Below are 18,298 nucleotides of genomic sequence, written 5' to 3' on the forward strand. Positions count from 1 at the left end.
AGACAGTGGTTGGCAAACCGCGGCTTGGGAGCCGCATGCGGCTCTTTGGCCCTTTGAGTGTTCTAACACCACTTCTTAAAAATAGACTCACCCAGGCCCAATACTCACCCATACTGCGCATGGGCCACGAAGTTTAAATCGCACTGTACTTGCACGCCCACACGTGGTATTTTGTGGAAGTGTCACACTCAAGAGGCTAAAGAGCCGCATGTGGCTCACAAGCCAGCCGTGGTTTGCCAACCACTGAACCAGGAGGTTAGGGTTCAGTTCCCCATCAGGGCAAATGCCCAGGCTGTGGGCTCAATCCCCAGTAGGGGACATGCAGGAGACAGCCGATCAGTGATTGTCTCTCATTATGTTTCTCTCCCTCTCCTTTCCTCTCTGAAATCAATAAAAATATTTAAAACAAAAGATTTTAATGAAGAGAGGCTCCAGGAAGAGCCATTCTTTTCTAGATCTCTTCCAGAGTCAATTATTATTTTAGTAGTGAGGACAGTTAGGGTTTTATTCAGTTGTCCAAGTTCTGCCGTGTACATAATTTCATTTGTCTAAGGGGTGAGGAACATATGGCCCACGGGCCATCGGCCTGATAAATCATTTGGTCTGGCACTGCCAAGGCATTAGGGGTAGCTAATTAAATGTTTGACCAAATATATAGCAGGCTAGTTTTTAAGCTGATAATTTTCTATGGCCTGCAAATGATATTATAAATATCCAAATGGCTATTGGCAGAAAAAAAAAGGGTTATTCCCCATCCCTGGTCTAAATGATCCTGTGATGTAGGATGTTGACATGCTATCATTCTATAGGTAGAAAAGACCAACTTTCAGAGTGTTGGAATGAGTGATTAAGGAACATATGTGTCAAGTTTTTTAAATTTCAAAATAGTCGTCTTTTTTCTTAACACTTTTTTTGTTTTTTAACTATGAGCCATCTTAGGACTTTATATATTAAGTGGGGTTCTCCTGTTAAAAGTTTACTCTGAGGGTGAATGGACAGTCCACACATATATATTGTTTAAATCCATTTTTCTACTTGAAAACTAAAATTGTCGCTTTCTTGGAATAATTTGGGAGATGGGCAGCATCGGGTGGCAGGCAATAACTTTAAAAATGCTTGATTTTAACAGACTCTCCAACTGGAGAGAGAAGGCGGGGGGGGGGGGGGGTGTTAGAAATCAACCAAAGGACTTCTATAACCAATGAACACAGACACTGGGGCAGTAGGGGCTTGTTCTGGGGGGTGGGAGTGGCGGGGGTAGGGGTCAATTGGGGAAAAAGGAAGCATGTAATACTTTAAACAATAAAAATATTATAATGAAAAAAATGCTTTTACAAAAAAAAAGTTAAAAAGTAAAAGAAAACTTGATTTTGCTGTTTGTGAATAGCTACTATTTGGCAGTAAAGAAGGAATGTGTGAGGTCCACGTACAGTCAGCTCGGGAATTCCTTAGGGAACCTGGGACAGATTATGAAGTGAGAAGCTAGAAACTTACCCAGGCCTCAGTCTACAGCTCTTTCCTGTAGGCAGCTTAACTCTTGGTCTTAGTTATCAAGCAGGAGGCCTGCTCTAGGAGGAGAGCTTTAAGCTCACTTTCACAATGGGTGCTTTCTTGGCTACAATCTGATCTCAGGTGACAGGGCTTGAGGCTCTCACAGAATGGCAGTGGCAGTGTTCCCTGAAAGAAAGGATTTTATTCTTTATTGTTTCCATTTTCCCTCTGCAGTGGGCAACCTTGAGAATGGAGAGAGGAGCCAAAGAGAAGAACCACCAACTCTACAAGCCCTACACCAATGGTAAGACTGGGTCTTGGTCCTTACCCTAAAAGCTCCCTTTGAAATATGTTCCTGGGTGTTTGAATCCCACAGATTCTTCACTATGTCAATGGTGGGCTGTGTAAAATGAGCATCTTAAACATGCTTTCTCCCAGCACGCTGCTTGACGAGTGTTCTCTTTTGCAGGAATTATTGCAAAAGATCCCACTTCACTAGAAGAAGAGATCAAAGAAATTCGTCGAAGTGGTAGCAGTAAGGCTCTGGATAACACTCCAGAGTTTGAGCTCTCTGACATTTTCTACTTTTGCCGGAAAGGAATGGAGACCATTATGGATGATGAGGTGACAAAGAGATTCTCAGCGGAGGAGTTGGAGTCCTGGAATCTGCTGAGCAGAACCAATTACAACTTCCAGTACATCAGTCTTCGGCTCACTATCCTGTGGGGCTTAGGAGTGCTGATTCGGTATTGCTTCCTCCTGCCTCTCAGGTGAGAGCAGGGCCTGAGGGGGCACTAAAGGACCTGAGTTTCTGCTGCCTAGCATCTTTGACCACGTGGGGGCATATTACTTTTATTAGATAGGCTAGGGGCCTGATCTTCTGTTGCCTGATCTGCTTACCTTTGGCTCCCTGCTTTATTTTCCCATTTTAGAAAATATAGGATTATTTCATTGGCCAGTCCCTCTGAACCTTGGAAGGGTACTGGTGATCATCCTTTTAAGTCCTTCATTTTCTGCGTATCAGACAGAAATAGTTAGGTTTCTAAAGACCAATTTCTTGTCTGGATGAACAAAACACAGGGAAGGGAACATGATGTTCTCTCTGGCCTCTCCTCCCTGGGCAGGGCTAATTCTTCCCTCTAGTACAGAGGCAGTATTGATCTTGGTGTCTCTGTACCGTGTGCTTTGCCAGATGCTGGTACCTTCAGGCTCTACTTCCTATTGCTTCACAGAGAAGCTGTGCTTCTGCCACCTTAAAGCCAAAGGGAAGGGTAAGACTGCAGGACAGCAGATGCCTGCGGGCAGAACAGCCAACCAATGTTAGGATTTGACATCATTCTGGCAGCCTGATGCCTGAGGAAATAGTGTCAGCTCAGAGCCAAATCCATTGTAGCTATCAGTTTTGAATCAAAATGATCTCTGGTTGTGATAGGCCTACTCAAGTTTCTATATAGAACTCGAGTCTAGGTCAGGGGAACGCTTTTTCTGCCAAGGGCAAGTTGGCTATTTAGAACATCATTTGTGGGCCATACCAAATTATCAGCTTAAAAATTAGCCTGCTGTATTTGGTCATACATTTAATTAACTCACCCCTAATGCTTTGACAGGGCCAGACCAAATGATTTATCAGGTCTCTATGGTCTGCAGGCCAGATGTTCTCTACCTCTGTCCTAGGTGATCGGGTCTTGGGGTTGGTTTCATGATGCTGCTTTCATATCCCACATTCAGTTCTGTATGTGGTGCGAGGATTTGTTTACTATGTTTTAATTTGTCTTCTCATTACAGGATCGCTCTCGCTTTCACAGGGATTAGCCTTCTGGTGGTGGGCACAACTGTGGTGGGATACTTGCCCAATGGGAGGTGAGTAGAATGAGTGCCCAGGCTGAGGGGTGGTTAGTTCTGGAACGTGGCTACAATAATGAAGGCCAGACTACTTCTCTGGGTGCAGCCAGGCCACAGAATCTTAGGTTGGGATGAAATAACCCAAGGATAACAATGGCATCAGCACTATAGTTTTTTATTTATTTATTTATTTATTTATTTATATATTTATTATTATTATTTTTACCAATCTTGCCTTCTAACCCTCACATTCAAGGAGAGAAATCACAAACTGTAGAGTCCAGTGTTAGCAAGTTTTACAGCATGTCGTTTGCCTTTAAGCATTCTACTGTGTTAATAAATTGGTAAGCAGATAAGAACTGTAGATAGGGCTGCTTTGTTCTCTGAAGGAAAAATTTGCTTTTTCTGGGAAATTCTGGAGCAGATAACCTTCTCCTCTGCCCTAGCTGGGTAGGAGATTGGACTCTGTCCTTTCTTTGCCTCTAGGTATTGACCGGAAAGGAAAGGAATTTAGTAGACTAACCTGTGCAGGAAATTCTAGGGCTATGAATTCTAAACCCTTTACTTAGGTGAAGTTAACAATTCTCATCATGCTTTGTCTCCTTATATATGGGCATAAAGATGCTAATAAATTATAGGGTTTTACCATATACACTAATACAGAATACTTTGCAGTCATAAAGGACTGTAGGCTGTAATAGTTCAATGCCGGGGTTCTTGTCCCAGCATTAAGCAAGGGTTCAGCAATCTGGAGAAAGGCTTTGTATAGATTCAATAAGGAGTCCAAAGACGAAAGATATTTTTGAGAGGCATTGGGGTCACAGGAGTTTCAGCTAAAGGAGCTAAAGACTTCTCCTTGACTCAGGACCTGTGCTTTTCATTAACACAATTTGTCCTAAGGCAAGGTGGAGATAATACACTTCAAAGGGTAGGGTTTACAGAAGCATTATCAGATTGGGGGAATAGCCTACAGGTGTTCAGGTGTTTGGCCAACAGGAGGCAATGACGTGTAGATTAAGATGCCCTGAGCTGTCGATTATCCTATTCAGGTTTGGGGGAGATGATTACATATGTGGCTCAGCCCTTATTGAGCCCCCCAAGCTTCATCAACCTTTTGATGAAACTTTTTTTTTTTTTAAATATATTGATTTTTTTACAGAGAGGAAGGGAGAAAGATAGAGAGCTAGAAACATTGATGAGAGAGTAACATCGACCAGCTGCCTCTTTCACACCCCCTACTGGGGATGTGCCCGCAACCAAGGTACATGCCCTTGACTGGAATCGAACCCGGGACCTTTCAGTCCGCAGACCGAGGCTCTACCACTGAGCCAAACCAGTTTCGGCTGATGAAACTCTTGTAATTAGGACATGCTGGAATTGGTTCCGACATTTAAATAGTTGGAGTCAGTAACAAGTCTTCTGACATGTAAAAGAAAAACAAAAACCTTTGTCCTGCTGTTGCAGGTTTAAGGAGTTCCTGAGTAAACACGTTCATTTAATGTGCTACCGGATCTGCGTGCGAGCCCTGACAGCCATCATCACCTACCACGACAGGTGAGTGGTACATACAGAGGACAGTGGCACTTGCCAAACACAGCCAACTACAGCCAGCTAACCAGAGCTCTTCTGAGCTTTCAGTTAGTGAAGCTGAGGTGAGGGATGAGTTCCAAATGAATTGTTTCACATCAATTTGTATTGCTTTGCATACATTCTAAACAGGAAAAACAGGCCTAGAAACGGTGGCATCTGTGTGGCCAATCATACCTCTCCTATTGACGTCATCATTTTAGCCAGTGATGGCTATTATGCCATGGTAAGACTTCTTTCTTTCGCTTTCTTGGGGCAGGCTTCTTACTTTAGAGACTGGTCAAGTCTGGGAGGCTTCTGGACCCCTCACTAAAGCTCTTTCTTAAGGTTATGAGCAAGTAAACATGTTTTATGTTCGGGCTCCGGTTTAGATTTTTGCCTTTCTTCTGTGGCTTCTGATAACTCCTTGGGACTTTAATAGCAGATATTCTGAGCAGGGTGACTGAAAATGTGGCTGGAGATTAGGCACGGAAGGGGGGAAGATAGGGAGGGAGGATTTGAACGTACTGGGTTCCAGGGCATTAGAGAATCTGTCCAGGGGGCACTTTACACAGGTGTCATTCAATATTTCATTTTAGGATTTTAAACTGTGTTTTGAATTACATATCTCTGGTATCACTGATTAAAAAGAGAAATGTAAGATTCAGGGAGTCTAATAGTGGTTTCTTAATAAAATGTGGTTATCAACAAAATGTTAGTGTGTGAGAGGTTGGTGTGGTTATCTTGTGGGATCTGGGGCTTTCTCCAAAGAGTGGGGGATTTGTGTGGGGATGGTTTCACTACCAGTTATTTCTTTGTCTGAGATTAGGTGGGTCAAGTGCACGGGGGACTCATGGGTGTGATTCAGAGAGCCATGGTGAAGGCCTGTCCTCATGTCTGGTTTGAGCGGTCTGAGGTGAAAGATCGCCACCTGGTGGCTAAAAGGTAAATCAACAAAATGCTATTGTTCTATATGACCAGTTATAGAGAAAATAAGCATTTTAGAGATAGTTACCTCTCCATAATACAATAGAATGTGGTATCTTCTACACTGAGTCTATACTGCTTTCATAATAAAAATATTTTTTCTAAAACATGAAATATAAAAATATATACAAACCCTTATATTATATACCAATAGTAATGTTTCTAAACCTAATTTCTTGCACCCCTTGTAATAAACAACATATGCTATTTGAAATCTCAAAGTGAATTATTACAAATAAAAACAAACTTAAAGCAATGCAACAAAGTGGTGCCCTGTTTCAAGCTGGAAAAAAGGGTTAATCTGGTGCAAGTAATGGCAGAAGCTTTGCAGTAAATGAGAGGAATCCAGACCCAACTGAGACCATCTTTTATAAGGACAAGTGAACCTGCCACTCAAGTCCCTTTGCTGCTTCTCTCAGGACGGGGCGTAAAGCCAGGTGGATATAGGCCCAGCTTAGCAAGGCTGGTATAGGTGTCTGCAGGTGTTTATTGAGGGTGCTCTTCGCAAGGCTCCATAGCAGATGTGCCCTGCAGATAGTCCCAAATCTGTGCAATGTCCTCAGTATACAAACTTTAACACTTAATGGAATAATTGTATGAATTAAATAGTAGACATCTCATTATCCCTGTCCTTATGAGTTTTAGCTTTGTGAGATTCAGATTTGGGGTTTATAAAATATAGGGTCCTGTTTGTTCACTAGTTTCTATGCAGCATCTAATGTCACATCTGTGTAGGTTATTCATAAATGCATTCTGGTGATAATGGACTAAGGCTGCCTGACCCTCTGTTTTATTTTTCTCTTCTAAAGACTAACTGAGCACGTGCAGGATAAAAGCAAGCTACCTATCCTCATCTTCCCAGAGGGTAAGAAGCCTTTGGTCACCTCCGAGGGCTGCTGTGGGGGAGGCTGTGCAGGATGGGGACGCTGGTGTTGCCTCAGCACCAAGTTCCTCAACTTTTGTTGGGGTTATCTGTTTTCCTGAATAATGTTATGTCCTTTGGATTGGTTGTGGGATTAATAACTTAGAAATTTAGAATTTAGAATAAGTGTGATAGTGTGAACTTTCAATGCAGGAATCCCTTCTGTGGTATTGTCTTCAGCTTCCTGTAAACTTCAACTCCTGTGAAGTTCTTACTGAGACCTGCCAAATCTGCAGGCATCTCTGGCCTTTTACCCAGGCTGGTGTGTGCTCATCAAGAACTGGTCCTGTTATAAGAGAACTAGAGGCCCGGTGCACGAAATTTGTGCACAGGGGTGGGGAGGAGGGGTGTCCCTCAGCCCAGCCCACACCCTGTTCAATCTGGGATCCCTCTTACAGTCCAGGTCTGCTGCTTCCCAACTGCTCACCTGCCTGCCTTCTACCTGATCACCCCCTAACCACTCCTATGCCAGCCTGATTGATGTCTAACTGCTCCCATGCCACCCCGTTTGTCCCCAACTTCCCTCCTCTGTCAGCCTGGTCACCCCTAACTGCCCTCCCCTGCAGGGTTGATTGCCTTCAACTGCCCTCCCTTTCAGGCCTGGTGCTTCCCAACTGCCCTCCCCTGCTGGCCATCTTTTGGTGGCCATCTTGTGTCCACATGGGGGCAGGATCTTTGACCACATGGGGGCAGCCATATTGTGTGTTGGAGTGATGGTCAATCTGCATATTACTCTTTTATTAGATAGGATAGAGGCCTGGTGCCTGGGTGGGGGCCAGCTGATTTGCCCTGAAGGGTGTCCCAGATCAGGGTGGGGGTTCCCTTGGAGTGTGGAGTGGCCTGGGTGAGGGGCCTGTGGTGGTTTGCAGGCCAGTCATGCCCCCCAGCGACCCAAGCCGAGGCCCTAGTATCTGGAATATATTTACTTTCTACAATTGAAACTTTGTAGCCTGGAGTGGAGGTTTAGGCCTGCTAGGGCAGGCGGAAAGCTTGGCTTCTTCCATTGCCAGAGAAACCCACGCTTCTGTGGCTGCAGCCATTTTGGTTGGGTTAATTTGCATACTCTGGTATGTGGGCGTGGCTTGTGAAGCAGAATGATGGTTAATTTGCATATTACTCTTTTATTAGGTAGGATAGGAAGTGAATGAGTATGTTGCTCATCTCTCTTAAGTGTTCATCATAAGCTGAGGAGAGGACAGATTTATCCTGTTTGAAGAGTCATTAGAACTGTTAGAAAAACATTTTATTCTCTCTTGCATTTTAGGAACCTGCATCAATAATACATCTGTGATGATGTTCAAAAAGGGAAGTTTTGAAATTGGAGCCACGGTTTACCCTGTTGCTATCAAGGTACAAGACCTCTGAGGGTGCGTGTGGTCATTGTGGCTGCTGTCAGGACAGGATGCAGCCGGAGAAATTGGAAGAAGGCGCTGGTGGCACCATCAGCGGGTTGATCTTCTCCAGCAGAGCAACCTGGGCTGGGCTGTGTGGGTCGAGTGCTTAGGAGAATTTGGCCTGTTCACAACCTGTTAGAAGGGACTGGGAGTCTTGGGATGTGGAGCAGCCAGATTCCAGCCCACGCCTCCTGTCCCCAGCAGATTCAGGAAGTGGGGAGCACTTTATAAGCTTCGTGTATTTCCGCCCTTATTACCTGTCTTCATAAACCTCGCTGGGACAGAAGGTGTTCCCCCTAAAGGGGTGGCTTACTGCAGGGAGTGGGGTGCTCCCCAATAGATTGGTGTGCGTGGTGGAGAGGCGACGGTGTGAGGGCGAGGGCAGCTCATGTGTGTTTATAAGGCGAAGTGGATCCTAAGGGCCTGTTTAGTCTATCCCTCCACCTTTTAGGAACTGGTACCTCTAGTTGTTCAAACTCACCCAGAAATGGGACTCAGTTTCCCTTTTTCTCCTTCCCTCTCCTTCCCCTTCACATTCTTCTGATTTTATAAATACACAGCATTCTTTCTAAAAGTTTGCTGTTACATTATTCTGAGGAACACAGGCTTTTGTTAACATGTTTAAAGTATTTAGGTTGAAATCAGGGTAAAACAGTGAGGAAATGTGAGCTGTGAGGAAATTAGAATTTAGTCTCCATACTTTTGCAAGGGTCTGTCTATTGTCTGCAGAGCATTCTGTGAAAATACGGTTTCTTATCTTCATCTTGCCAGCACAGCTGGTGCAGTGGGGGAAGAGGTGCTCCTCTTGCAAATGCTTACAGGTGGGCGAAGCACCAGGGCAGGGATGGCCAATGCAGAATGGCGGCAGGGCAGCGAGCCGTGGTCAGAGCTGCTCGAGAGCTTTGTGGGGGATGCAGTGTCTGCCGTGGGTGCAGGACTGGAGAGATGTTTGCTCTGCCTGCATTTTAGTGTGCTGAGAACCCAGTGCTTCCCAATACATGTTTATTAAAAACAAACCAAAGGAAACATACGTACTACTATTTGTAATACTTTAAACAATAAAAATAAATAAGTAAACAAACAAAAAATATAGACCAAAATAATAAAAAAAGCAAAACACCACTGGCCCTAACCGGTTTGGTTCAGTGGATAGAGCATCAGCCTGCGGGCTGAAGGGTCCCAGGTTCAATTCCGGTCAAGGGCATGTTTGTTGGTTGCAGGCACATCCCCAGTTGGAGGTTTGCAGGGGGAAGCTGATGTTTCTCTCATCTATGTTTCTAACTCTCTATCCCTCTCCCATTCTCTCTCTAAAAAAAAATCAATAAAATATATTTTTAAAAAAACCACAAACTATTGGACAGAAGCCTTCCATGCTCACTGAACACTTTGGTCCTTGGATCTCAGCTGCATTAGCTCACCGGGAAGGACTGAAAACGCAGGTGCTGGGCTTGTGCTTCTGACTTGTTCCTGGGCATTGCTGTGCACCCTGCTCTGGAGCGGGGTTTTAGCCAGTTTTGGAACCTAGACCCTTGGGGCAGTTATGACTTCCTTGCTAAAAGAAAAGGCATGTGAATTTTACATAGTTTTATTCCATTCACAAATTAAAGTCCACATAAGATTAAGAACTCTGCTCCACAGATACTTTTCTAGTCTTGTGAAGTTTGCATTAATCAAACTTGGATAACCTTAGCAATTTCAAGACTTACTGCACTTCCATCAAAACTGTTTCCACCAAAATTGTCGTCATCTGATTTTAAGCAGTTCATTGCTATTTTGAGCTCTTTGCCTCCTTTTTCTCCCTATAGGGTCTGTCCAGCATAGAATAGAGAATCGGCCCTAAGCAAAGGACTCACACACTGACACATATCACATATTTTAATCTATACAGTATAGTTAGTGCTTTACAAAACAGGACAACACTCTTCAGATCACATACATCTGTTTAAAACTCATTCTTCTCTTTGGTTTTCTTTTGGTATTACAATGTGATGTCATTAAGCCTTCTGTAGTTATGTCTAAATTTCATATTTTCTGTAATTAAACCGAAATGTCTTCATTAAAGTATTCGGGTTCTCAACTAGGCATAATTGTCCAATTTCTATTCTGGGAATCATAAAATTTAGGCTTGAAAGGCCTAAAATATCCTATAGGTCAGACTGAGCCCGTGCCCTGAGTACAGGGTTCCCCAGCACAGCCTCCTGCCTGTGCTCCTTCCGCAGCTCTTCCTGCAGGGGCGTCGGCACCTGCTGGCAGCTTGGTTGTGTGGCATCACTCTTAAAATTCCACGTCCTCTTATTTTTCCACTCTCTGTCCTCCCTCTTTGCTTTATAGTCACACAAAGCCAGTCTCATGTCTTGTCTATGATAGACTTTCAAACATTTGATACCAGTCCCATACCGCTTTGTTCGGGCATTCTCCTCAGGCTCAGTTCCTTCTGCTGCTTCTGTAACTCGCTCCAGGACCCCTCCCACAGGCTTACTGGCCACTTACATTATTCTTCTGTTTGGTGAGAATGAGGGTCACAGCATTAGCTACATTTCTCACAAAATCCTGTGGAATCACAGCCTCTGCCTCCATTAGAGTCGTTGGCAAATGGAAGTATCGTACAAGCCCGCGTCCTGGTGGGAGGTGCAGCATCTCTGGGTGGACTGTGCTGTCGCTGTGCGTCCACTCAGGAGCACTGACGGTCAATCATAGCAGAGCCTCCTGCTCAAACAGATAACTGGCTTTGCTAGTGCATAATTGCAGGAGCATATCGCAAGCTTTCTAATTGTTTTCTCTGGGTCAAAGGCCCTAGAAATGGTATTTAAAACTTGGTAGTTAAGTAGCTATGTGGGAAAATATCTTTATTTGGGGGAGATAGGTGTGTTTATGAGGGAATAGCATGAGGAGGTAGGGTTTATAAGAAGGGAGGAGGATGGATGAGGCAAGTGAGGTGAAATTTTGGTAATGATTAGATCTAGGGAATGGGTATATGGGAGTATATTATCTTAGTCTCTTTTTCAATATGCTTGAAAACTTAAATATTAGAGTATATGTGCCAATAAGTGAGCAAGATGTGAAACTAATCAAAGAGGGAGGACAGTTGTCTGAGGAAAGCTGTTAGGGGTGTCCTCCCTGGGAATCTACAGCAGTCTTTTGGGTTAGTCAGGGAGGTTAATGTTTCTAGAGGTCAGGATTGCCTGGAGTAGCATTACTTCACAGGTGTTTGTGGAGGGGCTAGAATCAGCTTTCTAATACTGACACTGCCCCAGGGATGCATTCATTGTCAGAACTGCTGTCCACTGTTTTTCAGTATGACCCTCAGTTCGGTGATGCCTTCTGGAACAGCAGCAAGTATGGGATGGTGACGTACCTGCTGAGAATGATGACCAGCTGGGCCATCGTCTGCAGCGTTTGGTACCTGCCTCCCATGACCAGAGAGGTAGGTACCCCCGCTGCAGAGGTCTTCACTTAGCTCTGTGTGAGCCTGGGCTCAGTGGTCTCCTTCACTTTCTTACAGACAGATGAAGATGCCGTCCAGTTTGCAAATAGGGTGAAATCCGCCATAGCCAGGCAGGGAGGACTCGTGGACCTACTGTGGTGAGTCTGTGATTTTATCCGCTGGGTCTGAGAGAATGTCGATTTCTGAAGGAAATGCTAAATTGTTGACCTCATTTACAAAGACTCCTCCCCTCTCTGGTGTGGAGAATGAAGCTCACCTGTCCTGGGGCAGGAGCAGTTTGCTCTCCCTCTGTTACCCTGATCTCGGGGGACATGGAGCCTGGGATGCTTGGGCTAAAGCAGTGAGTTGTAGCTCTGGGATTGGTACCAGTCTGCCAGGGCACCAAGCAGTCTTGTCCCTTCAGGTGGGGGAGTTCTGATGCTGATCTAGAAACCTGGGAGTACTAGACTTTCTGATCTCATATATTTGGCAAAATTGGATCATCCTTAGAAAGGCAAACGTTTTACCTACTAGAGCAGGAATTGGCAAGCTTTTTCTGTCGCGTCAATAAATGTGTTAGACTTTGTGGACCATGTGGATCATTAGCTGCAGCTGCTTAATTCTGTCCTTGTGGCACGAAAGCCACCAGAGTCAACACATAAACAAATGAGCGTGTGTGTAACAGGAAAACACCATTTATAAGAACAGGTGTCAGGCTGTGTTCGGCCTGTGATCACAGTTTGCAGACCCTTATACTAGATATGAGGTAGTTACACTCCAGTAGCAGCAGAGTGACAGGTGAGTGCTGGCTCAGGGAAACCATTCAGGCATCTTAGGATCCCCAAGGTTAAGTGCAGGGCTCTGGAGAACATTTCTGGAGTGGACATTGTGGGGAAAGTGGAAATTCAGATTTGTGGGTGCTCCGTGAGATCTTACTTCATCCTCTGAGGGGCTCCGGGAAGTATGGGAATTGTTGCTCCCATTTTTCAGATGACAGACTGAAACTCAGATTAAGTAACCAATGTTCAAAGTCACAGAATAAACACTGGGGCCAGATTTTTGAACTCAGGTCTGACAGGCTTGTAGAGCCAGAATGCTCATGCACTGCTCACGGTCCCTCTCAAGGCTGAGGAAAGACAAGGTGGCTGCCTTTGAAAGGACGCCTTTGCTACAATGTGGGAGGGCGGAGTGAGGTCAGGTCTTCGCGTAAGGTCTGTCCAGTGATGGGGCTCCATCAGAGACTTCCACCACCACCGCTCCGTAACTCAGGAAAAGGGTGTGTGGGGACTGAATGGGGGTATGGATTCTCTTTAGTCATCGAAGCTGTGGTAATTCTAGGGTGTAGGTGAACAGTTGAGGTGACATAGGGTGGGAGTGGGACTCTAAAGAGGCAAATCCAAGTGGAGCGCATTATTTGGGGAAATGAGGAAGTCTGGGATTCCCCTGGTACTGCCCTGAGCACAGAAGGAAGAACACAGTATTTCCCGTGTGTTCGTTGTGTGCATGAATTTGGAGAGTCCTTGGATCTGAACTTTACAGATTTTACTTCACAGGTCCATTTGATCAGTTTATTGTAAGTCTCAATGTTTCTAAAGCTTGGTTCACTTTCCATAATGCCAGAAGACCTCCTTTGTCTCTTTTAAGGTGAGGATGAATGTTGGAGTAGAAAGTGGTAGGTTTAAGCAATGACAGTACCTTGAATATGAGTGGTGAATTCTGGCCCCAGGCAGGAGTGAGTTTTGAGGTAGAAAGGATGGATTCCACAGTCCAGACCCACTTTCTGAGCTCCCCCTGCTGAGAGGCCCTGGGGGACCTTTGTTTCTGCCGGGCTGTCTTGTTCCGGGCAGCATAGGGCAGTGGCTGTGGTGCGGGGTGGGCAGGAAGCGTCGTCCTTACATGCAGCCTTCCTCTCCCCAGGGATGGTGGTCTGAAGAGGGAGAAGGTGAAGGATGCTTTCAAAGAGGAGCAGCAGAAGCTGTACAGCAAGATGATCGTTGGGAACCACGAGGACAGGAGCCGGTCTTGAGCCCACACCTCGCGCTGGCCGGAGCCACCGGGCCGAACCCTGGCACTCCTGATGGGAGCCAGCTGGAGTCCTGGCCGCCGCCCCCACTGCTGCATTCCTTCCAGGCTCGGGTCTGCGGGCTGCTCTGGAGCCTGGCGCCCGCTCTACAGAGCCGCAGGGCCCCGGGCTCGCCCTCCGAAGCGAGTGCTACTGGGTACTGCCACCCAGGACGAGAGGCCTTCTTGTTTCTTTTACACTTAAGTCCATTGGAGGAATGAATGCCATTAAAGTCAGCCCTCAGCCTGTGCACACGCGGGGCTGAGTGATGGGGGAGATTCGGCCACATTCCCATGCTGGGCCGTGGGACACCCACAGGCCAGGGTCGTGGCTGGGGGAAGGGCCACCCACTCGTGTGGCCGGCCAGCCCCAGCATCGCCCCCGCCTCGGGGCTTTGCAGACTCGATAAAAGAAAACTGTTGTCTGCAGGGGCTTTCCGCTAAATGAAGTTTTAAATTCTCATGCAATCACCAAAGGGCATGGGAAGAGGCAAGATGGACCAGTGACTAGTGTGTGGTGGGAACCAAGAGTCATTTCACGTTCAAACTCCAGTGCTCACCCCAAACTCCCATGTGACTTGCTCTTTGTTAACACGTGCCTCAGTTTTCCCATCTGTAACCTGGATCGGGAGGGGAGGGGTGGTGATACCTACCTCACAGGGTTGTTGTGGGGACTGAAGTGCTGCTGTGCGTGAAGGATAAAGGAGCTCAGTGTTACAAGTCCAGGACCCTGAGATGTGGCAGGACAAGGGCAGAGCTTAGCGCTGCTGCCCAGGCTTCGGAGTTGTTTTGTGAGTAAATAAAATTGTCTGACGGTGAATGAATAGAGGGGATTTTCCCTTCATTCTTTCTCCCCTAGATGTAACCCTAAGCAGCACGTTTCTTAACAAAGTTACAGAACCCGGAACCCGGGGCTGGCCGGTGTAAGCTTGACTTCTGGTCTGAGGAATAGCATTGTTCAATGGATTCTGCTGCTGCTCTTTGAAAGCATATCGGATGTTTGTTTGCATTTCTCCCTGGTTAACTTAGACTTCCCAGCAGGGATGGAGATGTGGAGTTCTGCACAGATGGTACCCTGGGCCTGGAGGTGTGTGATGGGGGCACGTTGGGTCCAGGTGGGCGAGAGAGAGTGCAGGATGGCAGATGCAGTCTGTAAGGACGGGAAAGCCATGAGGAAATACAGGGCCAGACAGGAGCGGAGGCCGGAAGAGGCAGTGAGGGGCGGGACTGGCTGTGCACCGTGGGCTGCCACAGCCAGAGGGAAGCAGCATGGCCACCTGCAGGCACTGAAGGCAGATCCAGAGCCAAGCCACCCTCAGCTTCCTGGTCAAGGATCTCCCAGTTTCTAATCCCTCAGAAGAGAGCTGCCTCACCTCTACCATTTATCCTCTCCCCCACTTCCCTTCACTCCGAGTGGCCCAGTCACTACACCTCTCGGGATTTTGCCCCAGCCATGGTAAGTGTCACCCCTTTGGCCTGAGATTTGGGGATGTGGGAATGAAGCCCCGCCCCTGAGGCTCCTGATCGATAGCACTTTGCCTGCCTGACCTGAGTGTAACTCGCCCTAACCACTGCCTAACCTCTTTGCCCCGTTTCCTCTTACCTGCTACCCCGTGGAACATTTTACTCTCAAATAAAAACACTATTACAAATGCAAGAACAGCCTTATGAACTGCTTTACAAAGTATTCAAGAGTAAACCGACTATCAGCCTTTATAAGAGGCGATATTTAGTGTTTTCAAGCTGTCTGAAATGATCTTTAAAAATGGATCTTGGGAGATGAAGGTCCCTTTAAAATTTCCTTTTTAAAAAGCCTGCTGATTAGTACATTTATTTTATGGTTTTCATAGGTATTTAATATTTTATCTCTATTTTCCTCACATTATTTTAATCAAAACTGGCTGCTGATGACAAGTATTGCAGGAACCTGGTTTAGAATCACTACTATTGTAAAGAAAGAACTTGTGGAGACTAATAAATGATTACTTCCCTCTTTTACTAAGTGGGGAGAAGAGAGATGAATTACACTGTACCCCCCCACCCCCCAACAAATCTCTAAAATTTTAATTCAGAACTTCTTACAAGCATGCAGATACATCAGACTGCTCCATCATTCTAATTGGGGACCCTGCAGGCCCCAAGTTCTCCATAAGTCAGAATACTTGGTTTGGGATAATGGAGTTGGGCTTGTGTGGTAAAACTTCATTGTACTCAGGGATAATAACAGAGGAGCATATAAAATACACTCGCTCTTGTGATCCCAGCAAAGAGGGTGCTTTTAGAGTAAAACCAAGTGTGGCATTCATGAGTGTCGAGAGCTCCATCCCACTTCCAAATCTGTGATATCTCCTTGGCTGCTTGGACTGGATTTCCCTGACTGCTCCTTCACCCGTAACTAAGGACTTGGGTTAGACCAGTGGTCGGCAAACTGCAGCTCGCGAGCCACATGATACTCCTCGGCCCCTTGAGTGTGGCTCTTCGACAAAATACCACGGCCTGGGCAGGTCTATTTTGAAGAAGTGTTGTTAGAAGAAGTTTAAGTTTAAAAAATGTGGCTCTGTAAAGAAATTTCAGTCGTCGTGCTGTTGATATTTGGCTCTGTTGACTGAGTTTGCCGACCACTGGGCTAGACGACCTCTAAAGCCCTTTCCACCTCTGCAGTTTCTGTAATTTTTAAACCCATAGTTCAAACTTCAGCTTTAAGTTCTAAGTCACCTGGTTCAGAACTAAGAGAAGTCAGTTTAAAACCATTTGCTTCCTCCCAAACAATGGGGCTAGAGAACTCCACTAGAGGGTGTCCCAGGTGGGAAGGAGAGTCCCCAGCCTTGGTAGCTGTGGGCCTAGGGGGTTTGATGGCAGATCTTGGGAAGACCCTTTTTTTACCCCAGCCAGTAGTAAAATTTCCCTGCCGAGGAAGCTCACTAGAAAGCTGAAGGCCAGGCCAGAGCTCAGCCAGGCTAACCTTGATGGAGCAGTTTGAGATGACACCTTGTTATTTCCCTCTTTTACTAAGTGAGGAGAGGAGATGGGAATTCTATCCTACAGTTGGGATTATATCCAACTTCAGAACAATTCTTGACTGAGACCCCATTCCCAGTTGCTGCTCTTCAGAGGGGATACAGGTTTGGTGTGAGGCGGTGTGGAGTGCTGCCCAGAGCCCTGAGTGCCCAGCCCAGCCCAGCGGCCAGGCTTCCTGTCTCCGCCCTCCACAGCAGCACCTACCAGTGGTGGGACTATGCATTCAGCCATTGAGGTTTTGGAGTTGACCAAACCCTCAATGGTCAGGAATAGTGTTTCCCACGGGCCCTAATGCATGCGAGTCCTTGAGTCGTAGGTCCCATTCATCCACTGTGCGTCCAGGGTGGTTAGCCTCGGTTTCTCCGGCCTCACTCGCCCGCGTGGCCTGGGACACGGGCTGGAAGGGCAGCTGCATGCACACTGGCTCTTGGACACGTGAAGAGACGACCATCCCGCCATCCATCTTCCACCGCACCACCACTCCCGCTCCCCCCAGTCAATATGTCTCTCTCCGATGGGAAAGTTAATAAATTTTGCTCTAGATTAAAAGTATTGATCATTTCATTTGTAAACGATAAATAAAAATGGGGAACTTTTCATTGCACCAGGGGTGGCGTCTGGTGTATTTGGCCGGTGGAATTGCGCTAGCTGTCGGGGGGTGGGCTGCTCATATGCATTCTGGCTGGCCAGCTGCATTGATTTCCTATTAGTCTCCCAGCACCACCCAGTAACACATCATTTCAGTACCGGCTATTAATGGTCTTTTGATAAATAATCACTTGTAAGTCAATAAATTTTTATTAAACAGTGTGGCTCTTTGATTTATTAAAATCCGACCGTGTTTGTCTGGGAGAAAAGGGATGCCGAATTGAAGTGGAGGTTTTCATACATCTTCCTGACGCTGAGCAGTCACCTCACACTCCAGAGAAAAACAATTGCATTTTAACAGAAACAAAACAGCCGAGTTTGGAACTTGGACCCAGGGAAACTTTATCTCCGTCAGTCTCAGCCCCAGGCTTACTCTGCGGGGAGCAGCAGGCCCGAGGCGCCACTGTGCCAAGAACTTTGTGTTTGCTCCGGAGAGGGCTGAGGTCCCCGGGCTGGGCCCCGCCCCTCGGTTGCCTTCTGGGTAGCACAGACCCTGCCCGACCACCGGCCAGCCCTCCCCTGGCTGAGAGGTGCACCTTGATGATGGTGCCTTTGGCACACAGACACTTGAGATTCATGAGCCAAGTGAGACTGCAGGTCCTGTTAGCATCCTGATCAAAGACATCTTGTGGCAGGAAATGCCCAGAGACGGACTGTGTTTTGGTATGTGGAAATCTGGCTGTATGGATGATTATTATTTTTTTTAAATATATTTTATTGATTTTTTTACAGAGAGGAAGGGAGAAGGATAAAAAGCTAGAAACATCGACCAGCTGCCTCTTGCACACCCCTACTGGGGATGTGCCCATAACCAATGTACATGCCGTTGCCCGGAATCGAACCTGGGACCTTTACAGTCTCCAGGCCGACACTCTATCCACAGAGCCAAACCGGTTTCGGCTGTATGGATTATTTTAAGAAGGGAGCCAATAGCTGGAGATGGGA

The 18,298-nt window shown here is 46.4% G+C and overlaps 1 protein-coding gene across 1 annotated transcript in view; it reads left to right on the top strand.

Annotated features, from left to right (window-relative positions):
• Positions 1–17,512, top strand: part of GPAT4 (glycerol-3-phosphate acyltransferase 4) — a 48,265-nt gene extending 30,753 nt beyond the window's left edge. Inside the window, exons 3-13 of the mRNA XM_084879782.1 lie at positions 1,726–1,795; positions 1,961–2,261; positions 3,277–3,351; positions 4,798–4,887; positions 5,053–5,146; positions 5,729–5,844; positions 6,696–6,751; positions 8,073–8,158; positions 11,498–11,626; positions 11,705–11,784; positions 13,544–17,512. Coding sequence (XP_084735908.1) covers positions 1,726–1,795; positions 1,961–2,261; positions 3,277–3,351; positions 4,798–4,887; positions 5,053–5,146; positions 5,729–5,844; positions 6,696–6,751; positions 8,073–8,158; positions 11,498–11,626; positions 11,705–11,784; positions 13,544–13,652 — 1,206 coding nt within the window. The 3' untranslated portion in view covers positions 13,653–17,512. The remainder of the gene's footprint in view (positions 1–1,725; positions 1,796–1,960; positions 2,262–3,276; positions 3,352–4,797; positions 4,888–5,052; positions 5,147–5,728; positions 5,845–6,695; positions 6,752–8,072; positions 8,159–11,497; positions 11,627–11,704; positions 11,785–13,543) is intronic.
• Positions 17,513–18,298: the final 786 nt, after the last annotated feature.

This window comes from Pipistrellus hanaki, assembly GCF_964339955.1.
Source record: "Pipistrellus hanaki genome assembly, chromosome: 3".
Taxonomy (NCBI): domain Eukaryota; kingdom Metazoa; phylum Chordata; class Mammalia; order Chiroptera; family Vespertilionidae; genus Pipistrellus; species Pipistrellus hanaki.